The sequence below is a fragment of the Helobdella robusta genome, assembly GCF_000326865.2.
Source record: "Helobdella robusta unplaced genomic scaffold HELROscaffold_34, whole genome shotgun sequence".
Classification (NCBI taxonomy): Eukaryota; Metazoa; Annelida; class Clitellata; order Rhynchobdellida; family Glossiphoniidae; genus Helobdella; species Helobdella robusta.
Genome location: NW_008704659.1, coordinates 1,850,858 through 1,877,460, shown reverse-complemented (window position 1 = coordinate 1,877,460; position 26,603 = coordinate 1,850,858). Strand labels below are relative to the sequence as shown.

Sequence of the window (26,603 nt, the reverse complement as noted above, 5' to 3'; positions counted from 1 at the left end):
GTATCTATTGTCATTATTATTATTACATATAATAACAATAACATTAACGTTTAATTAGTTTTTGAATAATCGTTTAATAATATTAAGACACGTTTTGCTGGACCTACCTATCACCTGTCACATTCAAAGCTAGGAAATAAACTGTTGTCCACTTATCATCATCTCAATTCTAATTGAACCTTATTGGCTCGTGAACGAAGAGAAGATCAATATTTGCATTGTTCAACACTGGGTTTGATGATTATTATATAGGTATGTTGATAAAGCAACTATGCCCTGCGAGTTAATAAATCTTATGAAAGTTAACTTCAAAATTTATCATGTGATTGAGTGAAAGAGTTAGAACTATGGTTTTATTTCATAAGTGCAACGGAATGTGCAAGTTTCGCTTACATGGTCCATGTGAGAAATTCGCTAGCCCTAAATGACACAATTACAGTATAACATCACCTTGAGTTACTGAAACTCTTTTTTGAATGAACTCTTGGCCTGGAAGATATGAAATGATGTTGCCATTTCTTCCTCTGTTGTTAAGCTGCACACTTCACTACATTGTCGTTGAATACCAAAAGGAGTTGAACATGAAACATGTAGTATTTAAGATGATTCTGCTACCATTTGCTAGTGCCGTCAACATGATTAATTTTTGCAATGGAAGTAACAGTAAAGTTAACTTGGATGTTTAATTTTTGTTGTAAGTATGAGAGGTAGGGTTGAATGGTTGATCTATTGGGTTTTTTTATTGCTCCACCAACTACATTGTTCTATTCGAATCCGCTTTTAGTTGGTTTTCTTTGTTGTTCTTCGCTACCATTAGATCAGAGGCATTAGCGCCTAACACAACAAACTTGCTATAAAATTTCGTTTCATATTATTTCATTAAAATTGTCACGCAAATCTGACGATTATTTAAAATAATGTCGGTCAGATTTTCGAATGAAATCTCAAGCAATGGCAAAAATGCAAATAGTAGTGGATACAAAAACACAGTGACATCAACTCCTGACGACTTTATGACGAGTGCCTCGTCCGATGATCGCCAGGATAACATTAAATATAACTATCTGATTAGTGCGCTGATTGATTATGCCAGAGCAGAAGGTGTCTTGAAGGATGTAGAGGCCAGACACGAATGTTTAGTCTCTAATTTTAGTTCTTATGATGCTTCCAAACTGGGGTACAACAACAATGGAACTGCGAAGTTCAAGTTAGATGAGGAGAAGGCTTTTACATCTGATGAAGAAAGAATAAAATTTATTGTGGAAAACAGACTCAATGCCTTAAACAAAGAGGTTGAGCAGGAAGTTTTGCTTGAAACAGTTTCCAAGAAAAAAACTCTGATGAAACAAAGTCAATTAAATAATCAATCAAATCAACGCATGACATCAAAGTTGGTTAGTTCAGTCAATACATTGCCAGTTAATTTAAGACCAAAGTCTAGAAACCCACCTACTTTCACTAACAGATCAAAATTTATCAAGACTACTGATCCACAAGAGCAGTCAAAATCTAAACTGACTTTAAGTAAAAGTGTACAAACTATAAGCAAGTTTAAGAAAACATCACAACATTCCCACAAGCAAAATGATATTCCTTACAAGTTTGTGCCATCAAACATATCAGAAAACATAAATTCAGGACCATTTCAAGCGAGTCACCCACCTTACATCCCATTATATCAGAGGGGGCCAACGTATCAAACCCCACCAAATGCACCTCGTGATGTCAAATATGTCATAGGCGTTAATGGCAAATTGATACCTGTTGTTAGAAATCTGGGTTTTACAGGTCGGTCATAAATTATTTTTTGAGTTTGTGTAGTTTAAAAGTTATATATTCATTTTTTATAACATTTTTAGATTTGTAATTTAAATTTTTTTGATTTGTATTTTATAGTGTCTGTATAAACTTACTGTTTTTTTGTACAGTGGTGAAAAATGACCAAAACTTGCCAGCCAACATCAGCAACCTTGCTCAACATGTTAGCACACTAACAACATCAACATCTGTAACATCAACAGCTGCAACATCAACAGCTGCAACATCATCAACAAAACCACCACCAACAACAACAACAGGCATAGATGCATTCATACAAACATCTCTTGACTACAACCACAACAACTGCCAGAAATACAATGATAAACATTCACTGTTGATGAACAAAAAATCAGTTGGCGTAAACACACCTGATGATTTGTATAAATTGAATGTCATTTCAAGTACAACTTCTACTAACACAAACACGGTTCCTGCTACTAATGTTATTGATAATAATGGACATAATGGACTAAATATCAATGCTACTAATTATCAAGTGAATGTAACAAATGTAAGCACTACTACTACAATTACTGCTACTAGTAATTCAATTACATTTCCGGGTTCAGTTAGTAAAATCAGTCAGACACAGCAGACCAGTTATGAAAAAAGAGAGAAAAAAAATGACGATAATGGTAGAGATGATGAGGAAGAGAATGATGATGCCAAAAAAAAGAAAGACGATGAGAATGACGTCACCTTCATAAAAACACCCTCACTTAGTCCGTCACCGTCTCACTCTCCATCATCATCACCATCTTCATCATTTATGTTCCCATGGACAGCCAAGCAGAGGTCTGCCTCATCTGAACCTAAGCTACCTACACCATCTCCAACGTTGGAGGTTGAGGAATTGGATGAAGAGCAACTTATTAGGTGTTTAATTACTTCTCATTTATTTAATTTCTTATATTTAAATTATTTGATTTCAATTAAATTTTTTAGTAATTATGTTATTTCAGTATATTTATTTGTTTATATTTTTTTTCAGAGTATCTATTTACTTATAAGGATTTTTTAAAAAAATTTTCTTTAAATTCATTAAACATAAAGAGATAGATACTTAATTTTAGATATAAATAAATAAAAATTAAAAAAAATTATGATACACGACTGAACTTAACATGAGGCTAATTATTCAGGATGAGGAAAAACAGAAAAGTGAAACTAATGAAAAGTATTTCCACATCGCCTATTCAAGATGCTTCCATGGTTGTAACCACCACTACCACAGTAGCAGCAGCAGCTACGACAGCTGCAGCAGCAACAAACAGCAACCCTGATGACATTCTACAAAAACTTTTATGTCGAATCGACGCTATCATGGACATGAAACTTTCCTCAAGCAACAATAACCAACAGCAGCAACAACAACATCAATTAACAATGCTGCAGTCATCAGCAAGACTAGCAACAACAACAACAACAACAGCAACAACATCTCGTCTTAAAGTCAGCAATTTCCATGGCACTTTTATTGATGCCATCAACATTAACGACAATGACGATGATGTCAACTTGAATTCACTCGACACACAAAACATCTTAACCACAGAGGACGACAACAACAACGACGACGACGATGATGCTGTTGTTGATAATTATGATGATGATGATAATAATGATAATGATAACGATGGTGGAGATAATTTCAATGCAAAGAGTAGCATAGATAAGTTGTTCACAGATGATACAGAAGTTTCATCATCGTCATCAGCAACGTGTAATGATATCATATCCGAAGGACAGTTACTCATTAGTGATGGCGAATTGATATCTATATCCATCGATCCTGGTTCTTATTTGCTTATTATTATTATTATTATTATTATTATTATTTTCTTGTCATTTTTAAACTATAATTTACTAAACATTAAAACATTATTAATTTTTTTTTGTAATAAAATATCCTATATTCATTTGCTTTATTCATTTATTCATTTAATTATTCGTTCATTCATTCGTTCGTTCATTCATTCATCCATTCATTCATCCATTCATTCATCTATTTATTTATAATTTTTCAGAAATAGAAGCCAGAATAAAAGGCTACTTACTCAACGAATTTAAAGAAATCTCACAGAGAGAAGATGGAGAATTGAGTAATATTATGTACGAAAGTAGCATCGTTAGTATTGGCTGACGAGATGGCGCATGGATGGATATAAGGCGTCTCTGGTGCACTTTGTTGTCTTATAAGTGGATCTAGGCATATTTATTCGTGTGTGTGTGCGTGTTTGTGTGCGTGTGTGTGTGTGCGTGTGTGTTTGTGTATATATGTGTGTGTGTGTTACTTCGCATTGTTATTTATTTTTACCATCGTTATTTTTTTTTGTTGTCTTCTGTAAATAAGCATCAATAACGCTACATTGTATAAATTATATTATATACAATATTAAAGTGATATTAATATATGATATTAAAGTAACTTTTCTCTCTCTCTCTCTCCACTTATCTCTACAGTTTAGTGAGGGCGAAATTAAACCAAGCACCAACCAATCACGTGGTGACATGAGTCTTCATCCTATTCATCCTTCCCATCACCATCCTCCTCTTCAAAGTTTGGTCAGTCAACTTCGACCCCGGAAAATTTATCGACCTAATAACGTCGGTCAAAAAATCCAACCAACGCTCAAACCGTTCCAGCAGTATAAACAACAACAACAACCACAACAACAACAACACGTAGACAACACAAGCAGAGTGATCAACAACACAGGTCTTGCCATGTCTTATAGTTTTTCAGAAGGTAAGGAGACTAATTTTTTCTATTTCAAATTTTAATATAGAATTTTTACAATGTTTTTTACAATGTTTATTTGTGGCAATCTTATTTTACTAGATTATTTCCACAAAAATTTGAATTTCTCAAAATGTTATTAATTAAAATCCACTTTTAAATTTATTTTCCCAGGTGAGATACCAGCGGTCGACGACAGTGAATTTTCTCTTTCTAATGGCAACCATGGTAACATCTGGAAAAATCTATCTTCTCATAAGAATTACTCTAAAAATAATAACAGTGACGTCATTCCCTCTCAAAACACTCACGCTAAAAATAGTAACAATATCGTAGACACTAATTTATGTTTAACTAATAATAATAGTAACGCTTTACGCCACAACAGCAGCAAAAACGTCAAGAGTAGTAAGAATGGTGGCGATTCGATGAGTGAATATGCCGATGAAGATGATGGTACCATTATTAGTGGCGATTATGAGAGTGGCGACAAACAAGATGGCGTTAGAAGTAATGTTGGTGATGATGGTATTGGTGAAGAAGACGATGATGATAATGAATTTAACAAAATGGTTTTAACAAATGCTGCTGCTGATGATGATGATGGTGGTGGTGGTGATTATGATTATAATTATGACTCTGAGGCAGACGTTAGTGGAGGTGATGATGGTGATAACAAAATGACTAATCATGGTAAAGATGATGATGGTGATGACAGAAATGTAAAAACTGGAGATATTTTCGAAGATGCAGATACGAGATTTGAAGATAGTTTAGAGCTGCTTAAACTTAAGAAGTAGTTAGTTAATCAATTTCTTATATAAATGTTATTTATTTTATTTTTAATAGTAGGCGTAGTTTTGCATCAGAACGACTAAATTTCAATTTTTTTGTCCTAATACAGAAAATATAATTAAGTTTGTTTTTATCGTGATTAATGAAGTATCATAATAATTTTTTCTAAAACTATTAATCCATTTTTATTTTCATCCAATTATTATGAATAATAATGAAGTTAAATAGTGAAAGTTGCCATTTATATTGTGGGAAAAGATTTTCTTCAGCTTTGGTGCATTATTTCGATAAAATAAATTTTAAATTGTGAAATCTCAGTGATTAGTAAAAGGCACATATCAATATCAATCATATATATACATAGAATAAGAATCAGGTAACGATTAATTACAATTTAAATATCCTAGCTATAAGTTCTAAAAATGTTTCAAAATGACGGAAGAAGTATGACAAAAATGACTAAAACAAAACGAAAAAATGTGAACGTTGTTAATTGCGATGCAGTGTTGCATCTGTCGGAGTTGCAACATAAAGTAAGGTCGTTCGGATCTTCGACCTTCTCGTTACATTTCTTTGAACAACCTCTGATCATTCTGTACGATCCGTCTGCTGCTGTTGTTGTCGTTGGTCCTTTGGAGAAGTGCTTCTGTTGGGCATGTTTGGTTTTCATCGACTAATTTAATTAATTTTTTTATTAATTCATTCAATCAATTAATTAAAACCAATAAAATTCATTTGTTGATTAATTAGTTTATTTATTCATTCACTCGTTAGTTCGTTCAGATTTATTTCAGTTGAACAATTAATTAAATAAATTTATATATACTTAAATTTCACTTATCAACTTTCAAAGGGAACGGACAAAAACTCGGTTTTAAAAAATTACTGAAGCCACTTACGTAGCACTGTCCTGAACATGGAACGAGCAACAATTCGTCCCAGTCCGACTCTTCAAACGGATCGTCACACTCCTTGCTGCCTAGGATATGGTCCGGATTTTTAGAATGCATGTAACTACACATATAACACATTGACTTTTTTGATTTTGTGTTCTCTCTTACTTCTCTCATCTCGGGAATGTTTGATTCGGGATTTATGTGTTGTTGTTGTTGTTTATCTAGTTTCTCGTCCGGATTGTATGGGTAGTGATAAAAATCAGGAACGCTTTGGTCGTCGTCGACGTTGTATTCGAAGCCGTAGTCGAATTGAAATTGTATCGGTGGTTGCTGCTGTTGCTGCGGTGTCGAGGTGTTCATGGCGTTCCTCTTCTGCTGCCGAAGTTTCGTTTGGTTCGTTCCAGTGCTGTCATTGTCGGAACATTCTACCGTGGTGGGATTTCAAAATTATCATCAACTGTTAATCTAGCAATCAGAAATTTTAACCGGACACACTGTTGATGGATTCGTTCAATACATCAAACAATCTTCAATTAATCGGTCAACCGATCAATCAATTTATCTTCAATCAATCAATCTTCCATTAATCAACCATTCAATCATTCATTCAATCAATTTATTTTTATAGCTCCATGTTATACCTGATTTGATTAGAAAAGCACAATTGTTTGTTTATAAACTTTATTTTGGCACACACGCTTTCATGGAGAAAAAAATGAAGGACTGAAGTAACATAGATAAAGAGGTAATTAATTGTTTCCAATAGATAGTAAAACATCTGTGTATATGTGTGTACGTGTGTGTGTACATGTGTGTAAATGTATGCGTGCATGTGTGTGTGGTGTGTGAGTGCCTTTATGTGTGCGCGTTTGTGTGTGTACGTGTGTTTACATATTTCGCGGAAAGGAAATACATTTCTTATCTAATTAAACCTTGTTTTCTTTCTTATGTTATCAAATAATGCATTCAAAAGGAATGAGTGAGAGATTGGTGGAAAATTATATGATGGATGGATGGATAGATGGATGGATGGCAGAACGATAGATTGATGAATGGATGGATAACTGAATAAATGAATGAAAGAATAAATATATAAATGGATAAATAAATGGAGGAGAACGCTTTCCAGGTTCGATAGCTGCAAAAAAACAATTCGCCCGAATTTATCTCATTTAAGCAAACATGACTGTGTGGTGCTTGTTAATGCAGTTGTAATGTAGTAATGCGAAGAATTTTTGTGGGGAAGACGACGACGACGACGATGATAATTATGATGATGATGATGATGGTGGATACAATGACTAAAATAGTGATGAAAAAGACGACACATATCTTCACGAAAACACATACACACATACGCACACACATACAATCGAACATACACATATACATTTATACAAACATACGTATGTATGTATATATGTATACATGCATACATACAACACTGAAACAAAGATTATGGTTTTAATTAAAAATTTCAATTAGTTTCTAGCAGTTTCGAGCACTTCAGCGTTACTACATGCTAATACTATATACTACATGCTAATGCTACACACACAAACAAACACACACGCACACAAATACACTCTCTCTTTCTCTCTCTCTCTCTCTCACACACACACGCACACAAAGCGATGATTTCACAAACATTCGGTATTACCGTAACTTAAAGTTAATAATAAAAAATGTATAATTATTTACTGGCTGGCGTTATTAATATGTGTAATAATAAATTCTGATTTGTTATCAAGTTTATATTTCATTCATCTCTCTCTCTCTCTCTATATATATATATATATATATATATATCATCTCTCTCTTTTTCTCCCCCCCTTTCTCTCTCTCTCTCTTTCTCTCTCTCTCTCTCTCTCTCTCTCTCTTCGTAACTCTCATCTTTTTTTCGGTGTACTTTTAACCTGACAACATTAGCAATAGTTTGCGAATGAGAATTTATTGAAACATGTTGAAAAAAAATTAAAATTTGTACGAGGGACACAGAGTGTACATACGGAATAATGCATGTATGTAAGTTTGCTTGTATGTATGCTTGTATGTATGTATGTGTGTATGTATGTGTGTGTCTGTATGTGTTTGTGTGTGTGTAGGCATGTATGTATGTATATATGTATGTGTATATATGTATGTGTGTACCTACGTACCTTTGTACTAATAAACATAAACATCATCTTGAACTTGCTCCTACTACCACCACTACTATTTCATTTTTGATGAAATTGTTGATGTTAACGAGGAATAAAAAAAAAATTTAAACATCACCAGCTCTGAAATAATAATATAATGATGATGATGATATGATGATAATAACAATAATAATAATAATAACCACGAAGACAATCGTGATAAATATAATTTCTAATCAGTTTTTGGCTATGACGATGATGACGAAGATGATTATTATTATGATATTGTTATATATGTGATTATGATGATAATGTTTTTGTTGTTGACGATGACGATAATATGATGAGGAGGATAACGATGAGGCTGATAACATTATTAGTTAGTTAATTAATTAGTTAATAAATTTGTTAATTAATTAGTTAATTAATTAGATAGATAAATAATAAATTACGGTATAAAATGTGATACAAATATTTGAAAATGGATTTTGGAGTATAAGTGTTTGACACCATTTAGCAGAAACAAAACTTTTCTTTCATAGGCTTACAATGTTCGTTCATCTACCAAACTCATTCACTCACTGTATAACATCTCACCTCCCATCAATCAACAATAACTAAACATCACTACGTATCTACCAATCACTCTCTCAATCTCTCTCTCTCGCTAAATTTTTCTCTTTTAACCTTTTCTTTCTTTTTTCTCATTCAATCTTTCATTCTCTATCCTTCTATCTTGCTATTGTCTTTTATATAATTACTTCTTTTCTGTCTCTCCTTCTTTCTCTCTCTCTTTCTCTTTCTCTCTCTCTCTCTCTCTCTCTCTCTCTCTTTCATTTTACTTTACCACTCAATCTTCTAAACTTTTATCTTTTCTTTCTTGGATATTCATGCACACTTGCATTCATTCGTTCGTTCGTTCCTTCATTCATTCATTCATTCATCCATCCATCCATTCCTTTATTCATTCATTCATTCATTCATTCATCTACCCATCCATCCATCCATTCATTCATTTATTCATTCATTCATTCATTTAATGTATTTCGACTAATTATTGTTTTTTTCATTAACATTTACCTGATATTTAAGTTTAATAATCTTTGTCTAATTTCTTCCTAATTCACGATTTTTTCTTAAGTTTTTTGTCTATGCTAGAACACATAAAAATATTTTCCCGCCATAACTTAGAAAAAAGGAGGTCAAGGTTACGCTATATATATTTGTGTGTGCTATTATTATTATCATCATCATCATCATCATATTATTATTATTATATTATTAGTATTATATTATTATTATCGTTATCATCATCAACATATTAATGTTACTTAATTTTTAGTAAGGTTTAATTTTTATTTATTATATAACCTTTCATTTAGAATTTAAAAATATCAAACAAAGGCAAAAAATAAAAAAGACATCCATAGGCAATAAAAAACAGAAAAAAAGAAAAAAAAGAAATAAAGAAAAACTAAAAAAACGTCATGAAAAAACTTTAGCAAATCATCCAAGATGGTTGTTGGCTTCTGGCTGGTGTTTTTTGTTTCGCGTACGTATACATTCATTCATACAATCTTAGACAGATAAAACAATAAAACAAACAAACACAAACACACATAAGCACATGAACATAAACAGCAATATATAAACAAACATAGACGATAAACAAGAAGATATATCGAAAATTCCAAAACCCACTTGAAAACGGTATTGAGACATAAACAAATACTTTAAAAAAAGTTGATAAACAAAAGTAGAAAGCGCTATATAAATGATCTATACATATACAAGCACACAAAAAAGCTTAGAGGTAAAAGCTTAGAGGTACATATAGAAACCTTGGAAAATAGAGTACACTGAATATAGCGGATTTTTAAACAAGCCACTACAAACTCCATTTCTTTAATTTTCCGAAAAACGAAAACTGATACTTAAAATTTACTAAAATCTAATCGAAAAACTTAGGAAGCTTCCAAATATTGGGACTTCAAAAACAAATAAAAATAAAATACATTTCACGTATAAGGTATACAAATAACACCGTTAGAGATAAAAAGAAAAATGCAATAAAATACAAACATACAATCCAAAACATACCACAAAGCCAAAAATGTTATAAATCCAGACAGTTGTTTGCATGCATGGTACGAACAAAAATACAGTTCGGTGTATAATACAACAGAAACCAGGCAAGCACACAAACGTACTATTATTTGAGAGTACAATATGTCGAACGTAACCCAAGTACACAAAAAGTACATACGCACCATATACAATGTAACTAAACAAAAAAACGTGTTAAACAAATACTACATGCTACAAGTATATACAGAAGTACTGAAAAAAAGTACATACACCCGACAAAAGTACACACGTGTGTACACAGAACTAACCAACGAAGCAGTTAAGATTGAGTTGTGGATTGAAGATGAGTAACAGAAAGATGATTGGCTGTATAAAAAATCCTTTGATAACATATCTAACCTCCATCGGTTTTTATTGCGTTCATAATTATAGACAATATATTATTTTGATATTATTATATTTTTCTTATTTAATTTTTTATATTCATTATTAAAGTAGGAAAATATCGATTAATGCTAAACTAATTATATTATCCGATAGTGATAGCATTAAACAAAGTAGTATGTCGTTCATTTGCAATGTTTAACACGTTTATATCTGTTTATGTTTTGTCGTTCCTATTGTTACGAGATAATTAACTTTTTAAAAAAATATGTTTAAAATTTATGACAAAATTATTGACAAAACTTAAAAATAACTACACAACTGAGATAATTTTACAGATAGCCAAATATCACATTAAACTAAAATTACTGAAATTTTCTAAGAATAAATGAATGAATAAATAAACGAACGAATATATGAATGAGTAGATAAATGAGTGAATGAATTTTAAGAAAACTCGAATGTAATGTAAACAAACAAGTACGTTCGTTCGTTCGTTAGTTCGCGAGCAAACCACACTACTACACTTCATACAAACATCACCACAGCCAACAATCAAATCTTTTTCTTCAACTTTTCGTTATATTTGTTCATATACTTGTCACTTATATATATATACGTATTTTAAACTGTGTAGGTATGTATGTAATGTATGTATGTAATGTATATATGTTTATGTATGTATATTTATATATAACTAGCTCGTGATATAACACAGAGCAAACCCATAAAGAGCAACAAACCAATAGTAACAATAAACAACAACAACAATAATAATTTATTATTATTAATATATTATTAAATTGTATCGAACTGTTAATAAAAAAAAGGATTTTATTATTAATAAAATTTTTTTAAACATTCATGAATGTGTGGCATAATGAGACTTAAGCAATGATCCTTTATGTCACATTGTATGTAGGTATGTGTTTTTTTTGGAATTTTTCATAGGAATTGAGCTATAGCATATGAACCTTGGAGTTGATGTAGAAAAAGAGAGAAGCATTTTCGTCACTGTATAATAGCCATTAACCACCATCGATTACACGATATACTATTTAATCTTCTCAGTAAAAAATATGATCTATGTGTGACGTATTGGGTGACCTCATAGATGACGTCATATTGCGACGTTAAGCTTTCAAGATTGATTATTATTTTGAAAAATGCAATAGGGTGTTTTTGGTCTTAAACTCCATGGCGTTTCCATTTAAAATGTTACACGGATTATTATTTATAAAATGATTTAAATTATAAATATTATATTATGATATCGTAGGCAGAAATTTACTGTGATTTCTTTTTAATTTGACGACATTTGTTGCCTATTTCACACTTTTTATCATGAGTTTCGCATTGAAACCCCTAATATTTTTACAAGTTTGGTGAAATATTGTTGTCCTTAGGAGGATAAAACAAAATTTATATACAGATGTCAAATTTAACTTTGACCCTAACAAAAGTGACCATCGAAGGCGGAGGGCTTCAGAGCAAAAGTTCTACCTGGCTACACCTCTGATCACTGCGCAATAGTGTCAAAACAGCTAGATTAAAACCAACAACAGCAATATAAACATTTTTTACATACAGATAAAACCGATTGTCAAATATTTACGATCCCCTAATTGCAAACGACGCATAACACATGAAACACGTAATGGGTGAAAGATCTATTCGAACCCGGTGACTACACGCACTGCGAAACGGCACCAGGTGACCTTAACCACTAAGCCATCACGAAGCAAGGGGAGCATGTGGTGAAAGCACTAATCCCTCGTGTCCTTAAATGAAAAAAAAATCATAAATATTGTTTTAAATTTAGTTTATACATAATTCATTTTGATGTATTTTCTTTCTTCAATAAATTAACTGGAAGTTTAGTTCCTGGCGAGTTGAACAACAACACTTTGGTGGCATACAGCTGCATCGATTTATTCTTCTTAAGTAAGTGAGGTAGTCTTGTGCAGAAATCATGACACATGGATTTATTTTTTTGGATGACATCAACATTTTTATTTATATATATATACATACAAATGCCAGATCTATCGATACACATCGTTTTTTCAATCACACAATTAAATGAAAATCTTTGTTTTTATATTCATCCTATATATGCACACAGAAATATCATATCAAAAAAGGCAATAAGAGTTGTCTTTCATTTATTTATTTACTACCAATTAAAAAAAAGTTGTTTATTCAATTCAAGAAAAATTTAGCGGCCATCTAGGACGACAGCTCTTTTTGTTCTCTTTTTGTATACAATTCTGTACCCACATTCTCGACATCTGATGGGGACCTTTGGGGTGATTTCATTTTCTTGATGGCAATCCCCACATATGTATATCATTGACGGCTGTTTAGTGGTCGTCGTGTTAGGGGCCGGGGTGGCCGAACCATCTCTTGGTGTGTCCATGACAAATTTCACCTTGTTTTCAAATAGTCTTTTTCTGTAAATTTAAAAGAGATAATGGTAATACTACAATTATAATTTGAAATTGAGAGTGCTAAATGATACTAAAAAAATTAATAAATGAAATTGTTAAACAAAGTTAATCCTAATTTTCTTAATGAACAATAATAAAAATTGAATATATTACCATTAACATTTTGACAAAAATTTTAAAAATATCAATAAATATAATAAAATAAATATTAATTAATTTATAAAACAGACTTTCATAATAAAAACAAAATTCTTAATTTTTTTATAATAAAAAAAATAACGTAATTAATTATAATAAAAATAATGTATCCAACTTTATTTAAATTGAGATTCGAAAAATCTTTACAACAAATTTAATAATAATAATTCAAAAATTAACAATAAATTAGTTAAAATTACTAATAACTTAGCAATAAACGAACCTATCCTAGTTTGGATTTCACCGCAATCCCAGATAAGCGTACGATGAAAGCGATAATGCAATCGTAAACAGGCACAGAAATCATAAAAATATATTGCAAGCTAATGCAAAGAATAATAATTTAGGGCGAAGAAAATTTTACAACCTCTCACGCATAGTAACAAAAATTAAACTTGCAATCTCATGTAGCACATTATTTTTATCTAATATGTAGAAACGACTAACCAATCAATACTTAACTTTATATAACGAAGTGAAATTCCAATCCAATAGAAAGAACTGGAAGGGAAGGAGTTGTTTGAAATCTAATTTCGCATTCAATCTGCTTTTTCCCAAAGGCGATGTTTGAACGGTCGAATGGACGAAGCCATTGATTTTGCATGTAGATCGTTAGAATTTTATGATTTTTTTTCTGATTAACATAGTTATAATGATACCGGTTCATATAAATGTAGATCTAGTGACCTAGAATAATGGCAGATGGCTATTATGAATGATCGAACCCCTGTGAATTAACTATACTTCATGTATCTCTTTTTTCTCGTCCTTTGTGTAAATTTGTGTTTATACACGTACATATTACACATTACATATGAATTCGTATATAACCTGAAGCGTATCTTTTGATATTTCACTGGATGGCCTAACGATTTTTAAGCTTATGGCAACAATTAACCGTGTTAAATCATGTGATTAACCCGGTTTATTTATCACTATCACGGATATTGTAATCTCTAAATAATCGTAGTGATTAGTATTTTCAACGCTTACAAACATTCCACATCCACACTAATTCGCGGATTAACTTGACCAGTTTTTAACCATCATTAATTCAAGCTCTTAACCCGCATAACATTACCACGGCACAGTAAATTTTCAAAGAAATTTGCTGTTTCAAAACGAAATTTCTTAGATCAATTCATGTACACATAATAAATTTATTGAATGTTGCATAAATTGTACTCCATTGAATGAAAATGATTAAACGGTTAAAATTGTTTTAATCACGTTAACAATTTTTTGAACAAAGAATTAAAAGCCATCATACAAAATATAGATTTTTATACATACATTCTTTTGTCTTTTTTAATTCTATCTAGTTATATGTAGATATATGCATCACATGTGGATGTATGTTGTTGTGTCATGTAATGTAATGCAAGTACGATGTACGTACATACGCATATGATGTGCGTCAGTATATATGTACCATATACAGTCAGATCAGATATAGGTTGGGGCGATATATGGGCTTTTAATGCATTGGTAATGGTTTTGTCATGTATAAAAGAATAAAACCGTCCTAGCATTTAATAAGAATTGTAAGCCACCCAGCGTAGTTGCATCGCGTCCGTCGCAAACTACTGCAACGCATCGCTCGTTAATGTTGAAGATGTTTGTGGAGATGGTACTTTTGTTTGCAAGTTCTCTACTCTTAGGACTTATAATAAATATGGTGAGATGATTTGTTATTTTTTTAATCTACACACTGTTTCATCCGGCAATTTTTATATCATTTCATCAATTTCATTTTATTTTACTTGTTTTGGAAATACATTTCTGTTGTTATCTTAAAAGTGCTGCAAAGTGCTTATGTTGAACAATTATTCTGCGTTTTCGTTTATTAATAAAGAAAACATTATGTAACAAAATTGTATTACTTATTACGTTATTTCAATACGAAAGTCTCACATTAGCACATCGCTGATTTATAGAAATGAATGGATTGGAAGCGGAGAGATGAAGTTTCTTTGAATGGAATACTACAACTATTAATCAGAGAAGCATAAGTAGGTTGTTAGGAATAGGAAGGCACGCATGCAATGCAGCCCAGGGCAGTGCACAAATTAATGGAAAAAGGAAGGAAACTGCAATTAGGTGATCGTAAATATTTGACAATCGGTTTTATCTGGAAATGTCAACGATACGTTGTTGACATGTATTTTATAATTTTATTTTTATCTCCCTTATTATTCGTTTGAAATTCAATGTTACAGACTTAGACTTATTTTTTGGTTACTCATCAACTATCACTGCGTCAAAACTGAGTCAGTTTAAAATAACGTAATTTTTGTGGAGTCTAATTTTAATTTACGTTCTGCAAGCTAATTAAACTCAAATAAATAAAATTTTTACTCTAAATTGACAGGAAGCTTATGAAACGGATTACACAATGAGCGAAGACTCAGCGGATGTCGACGACAACTTCGGTTACATCGTTCTAAACCAGGTTCGAAGGCCTACGTACGACTCAGTGGATGAAGATTTTAACAGGGAAAACCACAGGAGAAGCGATAAATATACAAAACCTGAAATGTACAGCTGTGAAAATGGCCGACCAGTGTTGAGAATGAAATATAAAAGCAGTATAAACGATTGCATCGGCGGCCATTACATCGACGAAAACGCGAGTTTCCTTCTGACGAGTATCTCAATTTCGTAAGCTACCTTTTATTTATTTCACTTTTTTATTTGTGGTTTCATAAATTAAAAATTTTTTAAAATGTTAACTTCTAATAAACTTTACAGGATCTATTTAACGAACGGAAATGTAATACGAAACATGGACGCACAAATTGACCCCATAGAAATTCAACTGCATAAATTAGAAGAAAATTACAAGCCGTCTCCTTATGACAACGTGAACACAGAAACAATGAACAGTTCATCAAGCGTATCTTTTGACAATTTGATCGTTGAATACTCGGAAGATGGCCTTACGTTTTATGATGAAGTGTCGAAGGAACTGTTGTTCATACCATTTCTTGAGAACAAAGAGTGGGCGAATGAGAGCATGGACGCGGACCAAATATCAAAGGAATATGATGACGATAGTGAAGAAAATTTTATAAAGTATGACGTAAGACCGGACGACGACGAAGACGACTATCCAGCACGTGAAACTGTAACATCACTCAAGCCAACGTATTTTAATAATTATATTACAAATCACAACCACATACTAACAGACGAAAAAACCAGAGAAAAATCAAAGTGGAACAAAAGCGAGATGTATCACACGAATATGCTCACAAACCAACTTCACAAAACAAAGCACTATGACCTAGATGAAAACAATTGGCTAGGAAAAGACGAACCCAGCTTAAACAAAAATCAAACGAGAATAAGACTTTTGAACGTAGGACTGATATCAATAACTACGTTAGCATTGCTACTATTAGGTTTATTACTCACATATTTAGGCTTTAAATGGTGCAAAAATGTTCCATATATTATACAAAATCAACAAAATGTTGTGGTGCTACCTCCAACAAGTGCTCAGAAAAACATCATTTCAAATAACAAATCAAAACCTGAAAATCAACAAATTAAATTTTTGCACTCTAGTGAAAACATAAAATGTACACGAAGCCAAATAGTGGTCAGTAAGACGACTGAGGAATTTAAAGATTACCAAAAAATCAACAAAAACAGTTCCTTTGAGTGGTATGTCTGATTTGAAGAAATAAACATTAACAAATCATTCTGACTGTCTGTTATACAATAAATTGAATCTCTGCTCATGATATAAGATGTTATACAAAGTGACAAAATATTATTGAAATAAAAAATTGTCAAGGTAATAAGTAATAAACCTGTTCACAAATTTATAAACAAAATAAAATATTTATATAATTCATCTGAATTCAGCTTCTAAGGCTTGACAATGTAATTGAGTTTGTGCAATTTCATGTAAAGATTTTTGGATTTGTTCAAGGAGGAATTCTCCTTTTGAGATAGCTTGCTCCAACTGCCTGGCTGCTATCTGGTTCTCCGTTTCAAGTCTTCTCAATGACGCTACCTGAGATCATGTAGATTGGTTGATAAATTTATTTCAAACCATCATTTTGATGGAATATATGACATAGCATGTAATATAAATACAGGTTTTAGATGAAATTTAAAATAAAACTTACATAGTTTAACAATAGTATTAGAGGCTAGAGTTTATGTATGAGCAAATATTGAACACATTGAATGACTTTAAAATAGCAACACAGAATTTAGATTAGCTAGATGTGTGTGTATGAAATCGGGTTTAATTACTTGACTCTAAATTTAAAAAAAGCTAACATGAAAAACTTTGAAAAAGCTTGCTACTAAAATTAGAAACTACTATTAATAACAATAAATCATATTATTTCAACATTAGGATTGTAACTTGAACTGAAAAATCAAAACAAAAATGATAAAAAAAATGAAAGATCTTGCGTACTTGAAGTTCCGGGGAGGAGTCCTCATTAGGCAGAGAATCAACCAAGATGTCGATGTCTTTGGCCGTTCTTGCAATCAGTTGAGCGAACAGCAAGGCAGTTTCATCGCTCGTAACTTGCGCCGGTTTTGTTGCTGAAGCGGATTTTTCGAATCCGGCAAACTGTCCAGGAGGTGCAATTTGTTGAAGGATTCCAACAGCGTTGCAGAAATGGTCGGCCAGCAAATTAGCTGCTTCTTGTAATTGAGTTAAACGGTCTGCCATGATAAACACAAAAATCGGCACTTCCGCAATCTACCAAATTCAAAACAATTTTATATTATCAAAAAACTAAAAAATTTAACCAACGGCGGAATTAAGCGACCTGTTATGCTTTTATTGTCGTTAACGATGTTTATATTTTGTATGGAAAGCGTACGTAAACTTTGAAAATTTCGAGCACAGCATGTCAGGCACTTATTGCGACGATATATATACCAGCAAATACCATAAACTTGCTTGGCTGTACAAGACCGTAAAAAAGTTACTAAATATGCATAATTATTATGCAAATGCATGAAATGAACCAATAAAAAAATAATTAAATAAATAAAATTTTAAAAAATATATAAATATTTATTAATTAACTATATAAAATGCAAAATTTGATAACAATTTGTTCATGGAAACTTAAAAGCAAAATCACTCTAAAGCGCACTAAAATGTGCGCGGGTGCGTTCGCGGGCCTGTATAGTTATATTTTAAGTATTTTGATAGAATTTATGAAAACACGTAACGATAATACTTATTGTTAATTTTGCATTTTTTTAATTAAAATTATTAAATTTAATATTTTTTAAAATCAATTAAGAGCGAATAAATCGCTTTAATGTACCAGGAAGTCAGATTCGGAAATTCCAGACTCTGCAAAGTAAACAAACATCGTGGTTCTAATTATATGGCAAACATTATTTATACACATTGCTTATGCATCGAAATTTTGATTATTCAATCATACGTCCGATTGTTATCGAAAATTTTTCAAATCAATGACAAAACTATAACAAAATACTTTACAACTACTTTTAAAATGTAAACATGTCATAAACACATTATTTTTTTATTTAAATAAAAATTTAAACTTAAGTCTTAAAGTAATATTTGTGTAATAAAAAGAATAATAATTCTTTTTTAAAAAAATATTCTAAATTCGAATTGAAAAATGGATGAAATGTACAAAATGATGTACGACTCGTTGTCCGTGAAGCAAAAATTAGTACGTGTCATAAAAGAGAACGCTCTGAAAAAATTCAAAGAAATTATTGAAAGTTCTGATTTGACAAATTCAGTGTTGGATAGTCAGTCCGAAGAAACCACGCTGCATATGTGCATTCGTCAAAAAAATTTAGAAATGATCAAATTCTTGTTAAAGAAGGGAGCTGATCCAACTCAAAAAAACCTTTTCAATGCATCATCCCTTGACATATGTATTGATGTAGGAGACGCTGATTGTATGATCGCACTTTTAGAATATTGCCCCATCAGTTTACATGGTTACTGGAAAAATTTCAAAACAGAAAATGAAGAAATTATTAAGGTGATGATAGTCGGTACCCAATCATTGAATGCTGGTAATCTGGATATAACTTATTTTAAAAGAAACGAATCTCCACAGTCAACTGATTTGAAAAAATTGGTTTATCTTACAAACAGTACCATCTCATTGCCACCCCATTTTCTGGTAAGTAATCTTGCTCTTCAAATGTTTTATTCAAGGTATCTTATACTGGCCATGCCGGTATTTTATAATAGTCTTACACCATTGTACCGTAGTCACACACCCATCAAAATCGGGTGCAGTAAACTCCCAAACAATATCGGTTGTGAGAATCGGAGGAACTAAAAAAGTTATTACAAACGCCTCCATGTCAACGTTCACGTCAAGTTTTAAATTTAAATATTTAGATAGCGAGAGCAGCGTCATAATTTGTGTGACAGGGAACTTCAAAGTAATGATATCCGCAACAAATGAAATATCATACAATATTATATAAAACAGCGTTCACTGCCAATTCGACGTTCGCGCTTATTGGCACGGTGCGATTCCGATGTGTAATTCAACAAGTTTTTCTGAATTTCTTTTTTCGTGTAGTTTTTGCAATGGCAATTTTAATTTAATACGTTTGATAATTAAATAAAAAATATTCAAAAATAATATCAATGGCGAAACAAAATATTTTTCAGAGTTCTCCAGACTTTAACGCTTGGCACCACACCATAGTTTGTGAAGTTCCAACTCTTAGGCATTGTTCGAGAATTTTTATAAGAAAATCATTTCGATATAACACCTATTACAGTTCACAAAGACTCGTACAGCTGCCGTCAGAAATACGAAAGTATCTGATCGGTTTCAGTGATTGTTTATATTAACCCAACCAAGTCAAATCGACCTAACGTGACTATAATGCATATTATATCCTTAAAATCTATAATTTTATTTTACATTTTGAGTTTTTTTCTCATCGTTACTTTTAGGCTTTTCATTTTTCTTGAAATAATTTCCTGCAATTTCTTTTTCATTTTTTTAAATTAGGTATTTTGTGCATGTTATTGATAGATGCGAGATTGTACCGTTATGTATCAGTGCTATCTATATAAATTAGTTTTTTAGTCGCAGTATAATAGTTTGCTTGTTTTCTTTCAATATGTACCTGAGTGTGGTGTTGCGTTATGTTTTTGTTACTATATTATGTATAGTGTAGTGAATTTAATGCGTCTATCCACAACACACGACGCACGCACAAGCACCGCATCATACGACTATGATATCGAATCTTACTTAAAGACCGTATGTTGTGACATTGGCTTGGCTATCATATAGTTAGAAAATATACTTATGAAAAATTTATAAAAGAACTTAAAATTTGCACATTAATGTACAAATCTCTAACACATTTCCCAAGCATTAATCAGATATTTTTAACAAACCCAAGCGGCGCGCCTTACGTATAGGTAGTAACTCTAATAAACAACGTCTAAATTTGTCATTTGTAATTCAAAGCATCATACACATCCCTTTTAAAATAATTGTAGGAGGAGCTTCTATTACGATCGTGTAGTAGGCGGGGCTTAGTTTGTTTACTTAGAAGCGTACGCAATGATCAAAAAGATAGTTGAAGAAAATGTGTTAGTTGGAGAACTGTTGATAGAACAGGAGAAAGTAGCTGAACTCTAATTTGAATATTTATGTTGTTGCCTCTTCAATACTAATAATTTAACGTAACGTCATGATTTAAAATGCTATGCTTCAGCATTTTAAAAACACGAGCTTCCAAAAAATTACTGTACCAGCTGACTGTTCCTTCACTTCACACGTTCATTTTTCAAATTAAATGTTAAGTAAGTAATGTTACTCGGTGAGTGGTTTCTTCGTTTCTAATAAATAAATTACGTTACAGTACAGATACAGACTAACTAATTGAAAAAACAGATCTATAATGGCAGACTATGCTATTCAAGTAATAAATTATTGTAATGAAATTTAATTTTGATAAATTGAAAAGTTCTTTTTCATTGAACATTGATTATATTATATTTATTTTATATATAATATAATAATAAAAAACAATATAAAATATTAAATGACAGATTTATCCAGGTGATACCTTTGGAATGATGTCTGGTAGTTTAAGCTTGGAAAGGAAGTTGCTGTGTGCAATTGAGAATGATATGTTAAGTGTTTTCAAAGAACTGATAGAAGGACCTAACGGTCCAGATTTAGTAAATTCAATTTTAATGAAATCATCCCGACGAACTACACTGCATGTATGCGCAAACAAGCACAAGAAGGAAATGATCAAAATTTTACTGAAGCTAGGAGCTGATCCTTTGAAACAAGATGGTTTTGGACATTCCTCGCTTGAATTGGCACTTGGACAGTTCGATATTGACTGCCTCTGGTTGATCCTCGAAGTCATTCCATCAGACAGATTGTATTTATGTTTGAATAAAAAAATGTCACTTTCCAACTTTGCATTCAAAGTGTTGATGGGTTGCACAACGGCTCCATGCATGTTTTTTTGGCTTAGTTCTGATTACATGTGTATAGATTTCCACTGTCTCTTCTGTATAATATACAATTATTACCCTTGTCGGAATCCAACTTTCACTTTGGAAGATGTAGTTTGATTATTTGTTTTTTTTTTCTATTTCAATTTTAATCAGGTTTTGAAATCTGTGCATACAGAAAATTATTTAAAATTTTTCCACCAAGCAGCAGGAACAATTATTTAAAAGATGGTACCGAAACTGGATGTGCCAAGTGAAAACTTTGAAGCATCTGTCAAGATGTGCCATAAGGAAAGCATCACATTTCAACGTCTGCAACTTTGCAGGACAACTCCCACTGCCTGAATCACTCAAAAGATATCTCATTGACTTTTCAGACTGTATTGATTGACGATATAATACCATCATGATATCTGATGATATAATACATGATATCATCAAATTAAAATAATTAATTGAGAACATCAATTTATTTTTAACTGACTATATCCATTTTAAATGTCACATTTTCACTGTAGTGAAACAACTCCAGGTGATATTTTCCTTTATTAGAAATTCCGTGCGATGATTGTTAATTTATCTAGATAAATACCAACAAACCAAATATAAAAATGTTAACATCAATCTTGAGAGGAAAAAAAATGGTAAAAGGAATAGTAGAAGTCACATTTGAATGAAAAACAGCAATAATAACCGTAGTGAAAAGCGTGTTAACAAAGGTGCAGCTACGTAACAATAGTGTATCGTTTTATTACATTATGTCGCACTTACGTGCCAATAAACGTTCCAATCAAATTACATGACATCCAGTGGCGGCATCATGACTCCTCCCGTCGTCACTATCTGCCGGCCGTAATATTTCCTCCAAAAGAAACTCGATCCACGTTTCAGTTGGTTCTGAAAAAGTTAAAAGTTTCGAAAAATGGTTATTATCATTGGTTATTATCATTGTTATTCAGTAATTGAGTAACATAGAATTAAAGTGAGGAGTGCTTTCAAGATTCTCTTTTTTAGTATTTTTCAAAAGTTTCAGCAGCAAATACAACGCACCCACCACACGCGTTAACTATTCTACCAATTCGGCATCCAGTGTAGATAAGTGGAATACCGTGATGGAAGTGTGCAGTGAGTTGGTTGAACTGGATAGAAAAAAAGAGACTCACAGTTTTAGATAGGTGGTTCCAACACACTATCCAGTTGTCGTAGGAGGCTGTTATTGGCTGAGATGCTGCTACTAATCTGTTGAAAATGATTTCAATGGAAAAAAATGGCAAGTTTTAGACATATTCCATAATCTATATAGCTAAAACGACATTGTTTAATGTATAGAGATTTATTTTAGAAATTTCAATCAACGTTATTAGATGCTGATTGAACTTATAAATTATGAAGCAAAACAATGTTTATACAAATTCATAAATTATCAAACAGAATTAATAAATTATCAAACAAAACAATGCTTATACAAAGTATTACATAGGCAGAATTTACTCTAATAGTAATTTTTATAGATTGGAGTAAATTGAAAATATGACAAAAATTTGGAAGTACATTGTAAAAATAAATAGCAAAGGTAAGGCGTGGTGCTGGCTTACTTGCTGCTATTGACAGACATCACAACAGACACCACAGTGAATGGATAGGTGATCTGACTCGCTATTAACTTGATGTTAAAAAGATGTTAAAGTATAACTGATTATATCTAGATAGATATCTAACCTACACAGTATTTTTACTCTTTTTTCGGTATTAGAAGCTAATAAATATGGCAGAAGTGATGAATTTTTACTGACGGAATAATTTTCAAAATGCAAATTTATACCTGTGCAACCATACTGGAGTGGAATTTAAATGCCTGAAATGAAAAATATTCTACAGTTAATAATTTCATCAGAGTAAATAAAGTTGAAATCAGACTGAAAAAAAGTAAACTGAAATTGATATTAAAAAAAATAAAATAAAAATATAAGTTTAAGGAAGTATATCATACGTCGGGTGCCTCTGAACTAATATTATTCATGATCGAGTTCATTGCGTATGTTAAGACGTTAGCAATCCAAATTGTGAACATCTCACCCACCAACCTTGGTATTAATCCACTACAAAATAAATTGTAGAAGTTTGTCATTACACAATATAATTTAAAAGATTCGATTCTACAGACAGAAAAAGAGAGAGATAGAGAGAGCGAGAGAGAGAGATAGAGAAGGAAAGAGAGAGAATAAAAAATAGTAATTATTCACCAAGATATATACTGTATTAAAAACGTTTGTATCAGAATTGCAAATAATTTAGCATCTTAAATCACTGCCTTCATGATCAGTAACAAAAGTGATTATATAGTGTAAATCATTTTAGATAAAGGCATAATAATCTAATGAACAGATCAATGAAATAAAATATTAAAAAGTAAAATCGATTCTGAAAAAAAATTTTGGTAAGAAAAAAAAATCAACCAACGCAAAGAAGCCGCTGATGCCTTCATTGTTGGAAATATCAATAACCGAGTCAAAGAAAGATCTGCAAAAATTCATGATACATATATAAACAACAATTCAACGCAACAACTTAGCCAATTACAAACAGCATTCATAAGCCAAATTAAATTACATGTAACGCTTTAGCAACCATTGTGTCGTGAAGACAGACACACACGCACGCATGCACACACACACAAACACTAAACTCACGAGAATCTAGTCTCTCTGCCCACAAACTGTGCCATTGATCTAACATAAATCACTGTAGTGATGAAAAAAAATGATGTTTCTATTAGAATTAATAATTTTTTTTAAATTATGAAAAGGAAAATATATATTAATAAATATTATCTTATCATAAAAATTATTAACAAATGGCAAAAAGTTATTTATTTATAATACAGAGAAAACGATGCATTCCTATAAAAAAAAAATCAAAAATTAGAACATTGGTTTTGGTAGTTGAAGTCAATAACGGAATACAAAATATTAAGTTTATCATTAACAACAATAAGTATTAATATTTGTTAATTATTATAATTAATTATATAATTATATTAACCATAGAATGGATGACTGCACAAGACCCCAGCACATCTTGAGATGGTTTCATAGAAAGTCTACAGACAAATTTTTTTGAAAAAAAAAAATAAGTTTATAAAAAAAAGTATGAAAAACCAAAGAAAACAAGCAGTCTTTAATTAAAAAATGCAGTGTAAAACGATTTGTTGTAAAGTTTTAGTCAGTCATAAAATATGCTAAAATATGCTGTTTAATTATATGAAATTTATGAATAAAATATAATAGATGCAATTATAAATATAATTTCTAGTGAGTTTATAATAAATTACACATTGCAAAGTGTTTTATCATTTGCTCTTGAAAAATCACGAAACATTTTCAGAGTCAAATACAAACTGTTCATTCAGAGACTTTAAAAACATAACAAAAGATGAACATTTTCTAATTGAGATATTTTCAGAACAGAAAACTTGAAAAATGTTTTAAGACAGAGCCAGTTCTTTTGAAGGGTAAAAAAAATGTTATTGAATAAAAATAAATCCCCACGCTCTTCAACAGCATCATAACTTCATCTTCCTTGATATCCTCATCTAATTCATCAGCTGCCTCTAACGACTCTATTATAGACTTACCTGTCATATTCTGAAATGTAATTAACCTGGGATTAATTATTTTATAAAATTATGTGTGCAGCTAAGCATTTTAATTTACCAAATAATCACTAAATAACTGTAAGTTTGGATGAAGTTTATAACACTATTTTGAAAAAATTAGTATCTATTTGAAATTGTGCTGAAAAGCTATTAAAGATGTTATGTAGAGAAGAAGTTCTAACAGTTTGTACTGAGTTGGTGACAACAGTGCCGACAATCCCACTCACTAATCTACAACTAAGTCCTCTGTACAACCCAAAAAAGCCATCTGTCCTATATATGTGACCAACTGTTTTTTTTTCAAATTAATCTTATATTAGATATTTAAAAATCAAACAATTTTTGGAATAATACAGTAACTTATCATTATAATAATGTTTATATTGATTATATATTGTAAAGTTTGACAAAATTTCAAACAAAATATTCATGTCTAGTGGGAAATTTAAAATAAATATATCACATAACATGAAACAATGCACATGACCTTTCAAGCAAAGCAACACAAACAACACAAAATCTAACTATATTTCATAACATTTGGGTACATATAAGTTGGATTCCCAAGCAATGTGCTCGTCAAATAAGGTGGCAGGGGTTCATAGCCAATCTGAAATAAAATGAAACAGCTCCAAGAGTCTCAAACTTTTTAATTTTAATTAAACGGGACATTAAATAAAAATTAGTTGTTGTTTTTTCAATTTCTAACATATAATATACTCTTACCAATGTTCATTTAATTTAATATGTTATTCCTTATTCATAATTTAAAATTTGAACTTTATAAAAATAAAATGAAATAAAAGAAACAGAAACCTGAATCAAAGTTTTAGCATAAGCAACTGGATGATATATGGTAGAGACAGCTGATGCAATGCCAAACTGACACAGGGAGGTCATGATGTCGTCAGGTACCTAACTGAACTAACTTATAAAAGAAAAAAACTAACTAA

General features: G+C 31.3%; 7 protein-coding genes across 7 annotated transcripts; 3 read left to right on the top strand and 4 right to left on the bottom strand.

Annotated features, from left to right (window-relative positions):
• Nucleotides 1-917: 917 nt before the first annotated feature.
• On the top strand, nt 918-5,361 carry HELRODRAFT_175700 (hypothetical protein; the record flags this gene model as incomplete). The annotated part of the gene is made up of 7 exons (XM_009023100.1): nt 918-1,788; nt 2,079-2,697; nt 2,951-3,033; nt 3,377-3,616; nt 3,849-3,949; nt 4,468-4,570; nt 4,736-5,361. 7 exons carry the CDS (start codon nt 918-920, stop codon nt 5,359-5,361), a joined length of 2,643 nt encoding a protein of 880 aa, XP_009021348.1.
• A 78-nt stretch (nt 5,362-5,439) lies between these two features.
• HELRODRAFT_192581 (hypothetical protein) lies at nt 5,440-11,394 on the bottom strand. The gene is made up of 4 exons (XM_009023099.1): nt 11,350-11,394; nt 10,790-11,119; nt 6,256-6,677; nt 5,440-6,002 (listed from the first exon to the last, which is right to left on the bottom strand). The coding sequence occupies exons 2-4, from the start codon at nt 10,884-10,886 to the stop codon at nt 5,784-5,786; spliced, it is 738 nt and encodes a 245-aa protein (XP_009021347.1). The 5' UTR covers nt 10,887-11,119; nt 11,350-11,394; the 3' UTR covers nt 5,440-5,783.
• A 1,136-nt stretch (nt 11,395-12,530) lies between these two features.
• Nucleotides 12,531-13,318, bottom strand: HELRODRAFT_154955 (hypothetical protein). The gene has a single exon (XM_009023098.1). It carries the CDS (start codon nt 13,282-13,284, stop codon nt 13,084-13,086), a length of 201 nt encoding a protein of 66 aa, XP_009021346.1. The 5' UTR covers nt 13,285-13,318; the 3' UTR covers nt 12,531-13,083.
• Nucleotides 13,319-17,074: 3,756 nt separating this feature from the next.
• Nucleotides 17,075-18,379, bottom strand: HELRODRAFT_192580 (hypothetical protein). Its single transcript, XM_009023097.1, has 2 exons — nt 17,952-18,379; nt 17,075-17,537 (listed from the first exon to the last, which is right to left on the bottom strand). The coding sequence occupies exons 1-2, from the start codon at nt 18,210-18,212 to the stop codon at nt 17,373-17,375; spliced, it is 426 nt and encodes a 141-aa protein (XP_009021345.1). The 5' UTR covers nt 18,213-18,379; the 3' UTR covers nt 17,075-17,372.
• A 770-nt stretch (nt 18,380-19,149) lies between these two features.
• Nucleotides 19,150-20,357, top strand: HELRODRAFT_175696 (hypothetical protein; the record flags this gene model as incomplete). The annotated part of the gene is made up of 2 exons (XM_009023096.1): nt 19,150-19,668; nt 20,172-20,357. The coding sequence occupies 2 exons, from the start codon at nt 19,150-19,152 to the stop codon at nt 20,355-20,357; spliced, it is 705 nt and encodes a 234-aa protein (XP_009021344.1).
• Nucleotides 20,358-21,084: 727 nt separating this feature from the next.
• Nucleotides 21,085-22,386, top strand: HELRODRAFT_175695 (hypothetical protein; the record flags this gene model as incomplete). Its single annotated transcript, XM_009023095.1, has 3 exons — nt 21,085-21,147; nt 21,576-22,109; nt 22,204-22,386. 3 exons carry the CDS (start codon nt 21,085-21,087, stop codon nt 22,384-22,386), a joined length of 780 nt encoding a protein of 259 aa, XP_009021343.1.
• A 404-nt stretch (nt 22,387-22,790) lies between these two features.
• Nucleotides 22,791-26,550, bottom strand: HELRODRAFT_83020 (hypothetical protein; the record flags this gene model as incomplete). Its single annotated transcript, XM_009023094.1, has 12 exons — nt 22,791-22,892; nt 23,159-23,234; nt 23,591-23,658; nt 23,732-23,817; nt 24,003-24,094; nt 24,456-24,515; nt 24,686-24,737; nt 25,038-25,095; nt 25,544-25,624; nt 25,833-25,939; nt 26,176-26,260; nt 26,467-26,550. The coding sequence occupies 12 exons, from the start codon at nt 26,548-26,550 to the stop codon at nt 22,791-22,793; spliced, it is 951 nt and encodes a 316-aa protein (XP_009021342.1).
• Nucleotides 26,551-26,603: the final 53 nt, after the last annotated feature.

Excerpts from the sequence above, each read along its gene's own strand:
- HELRODRAFT_154955 (XM_009023098.1), bottom strand. The coding sequence starts at position 13,284 with ATGGACACACCAAGAGATGGTTCGGCCACCCCGGCCCCTAACACGACG.
- HELRODRAFT_192581 (XM_009023099.1), bottom strand. The coding sequence starts at position 10,886 with ATGGAGGTTAGATATGTTATCAAAGGATTTTTTATACAGCCAATCATC. Across the intron at positions 6,678-10,789 it reads CAATCTTAACTGCTTCGTTG|AATGTTCCGACAATGACAGC; the intron begins GTTAGTTCTGTG and ends CCACCACGGTAG. Across the intron at positions 6,003-6,255 it reads CATGTTCAGGACAGTGCTAC|AAGCACTTCTCCAAAGGACC; the intron begins GTAAGTGGCTTC and ends CATGCCCAACAG.
- HELRODRAFT_192580 (XM_009023097.1), bottom strand. The coding sequence starts at position 18,212 with ATGGCAGACCGTTTAACTCAATTACAAGAAGCAGCTAATTTGCTGGCC. Across the intron at positions 17,538-17,951 it reads ACTCCTCCCCGGAACTTCAA|GTAGCGTCATTGAGAAGACT; the intron begins GTACGCAAGATC and ends ACATGATCTCAG.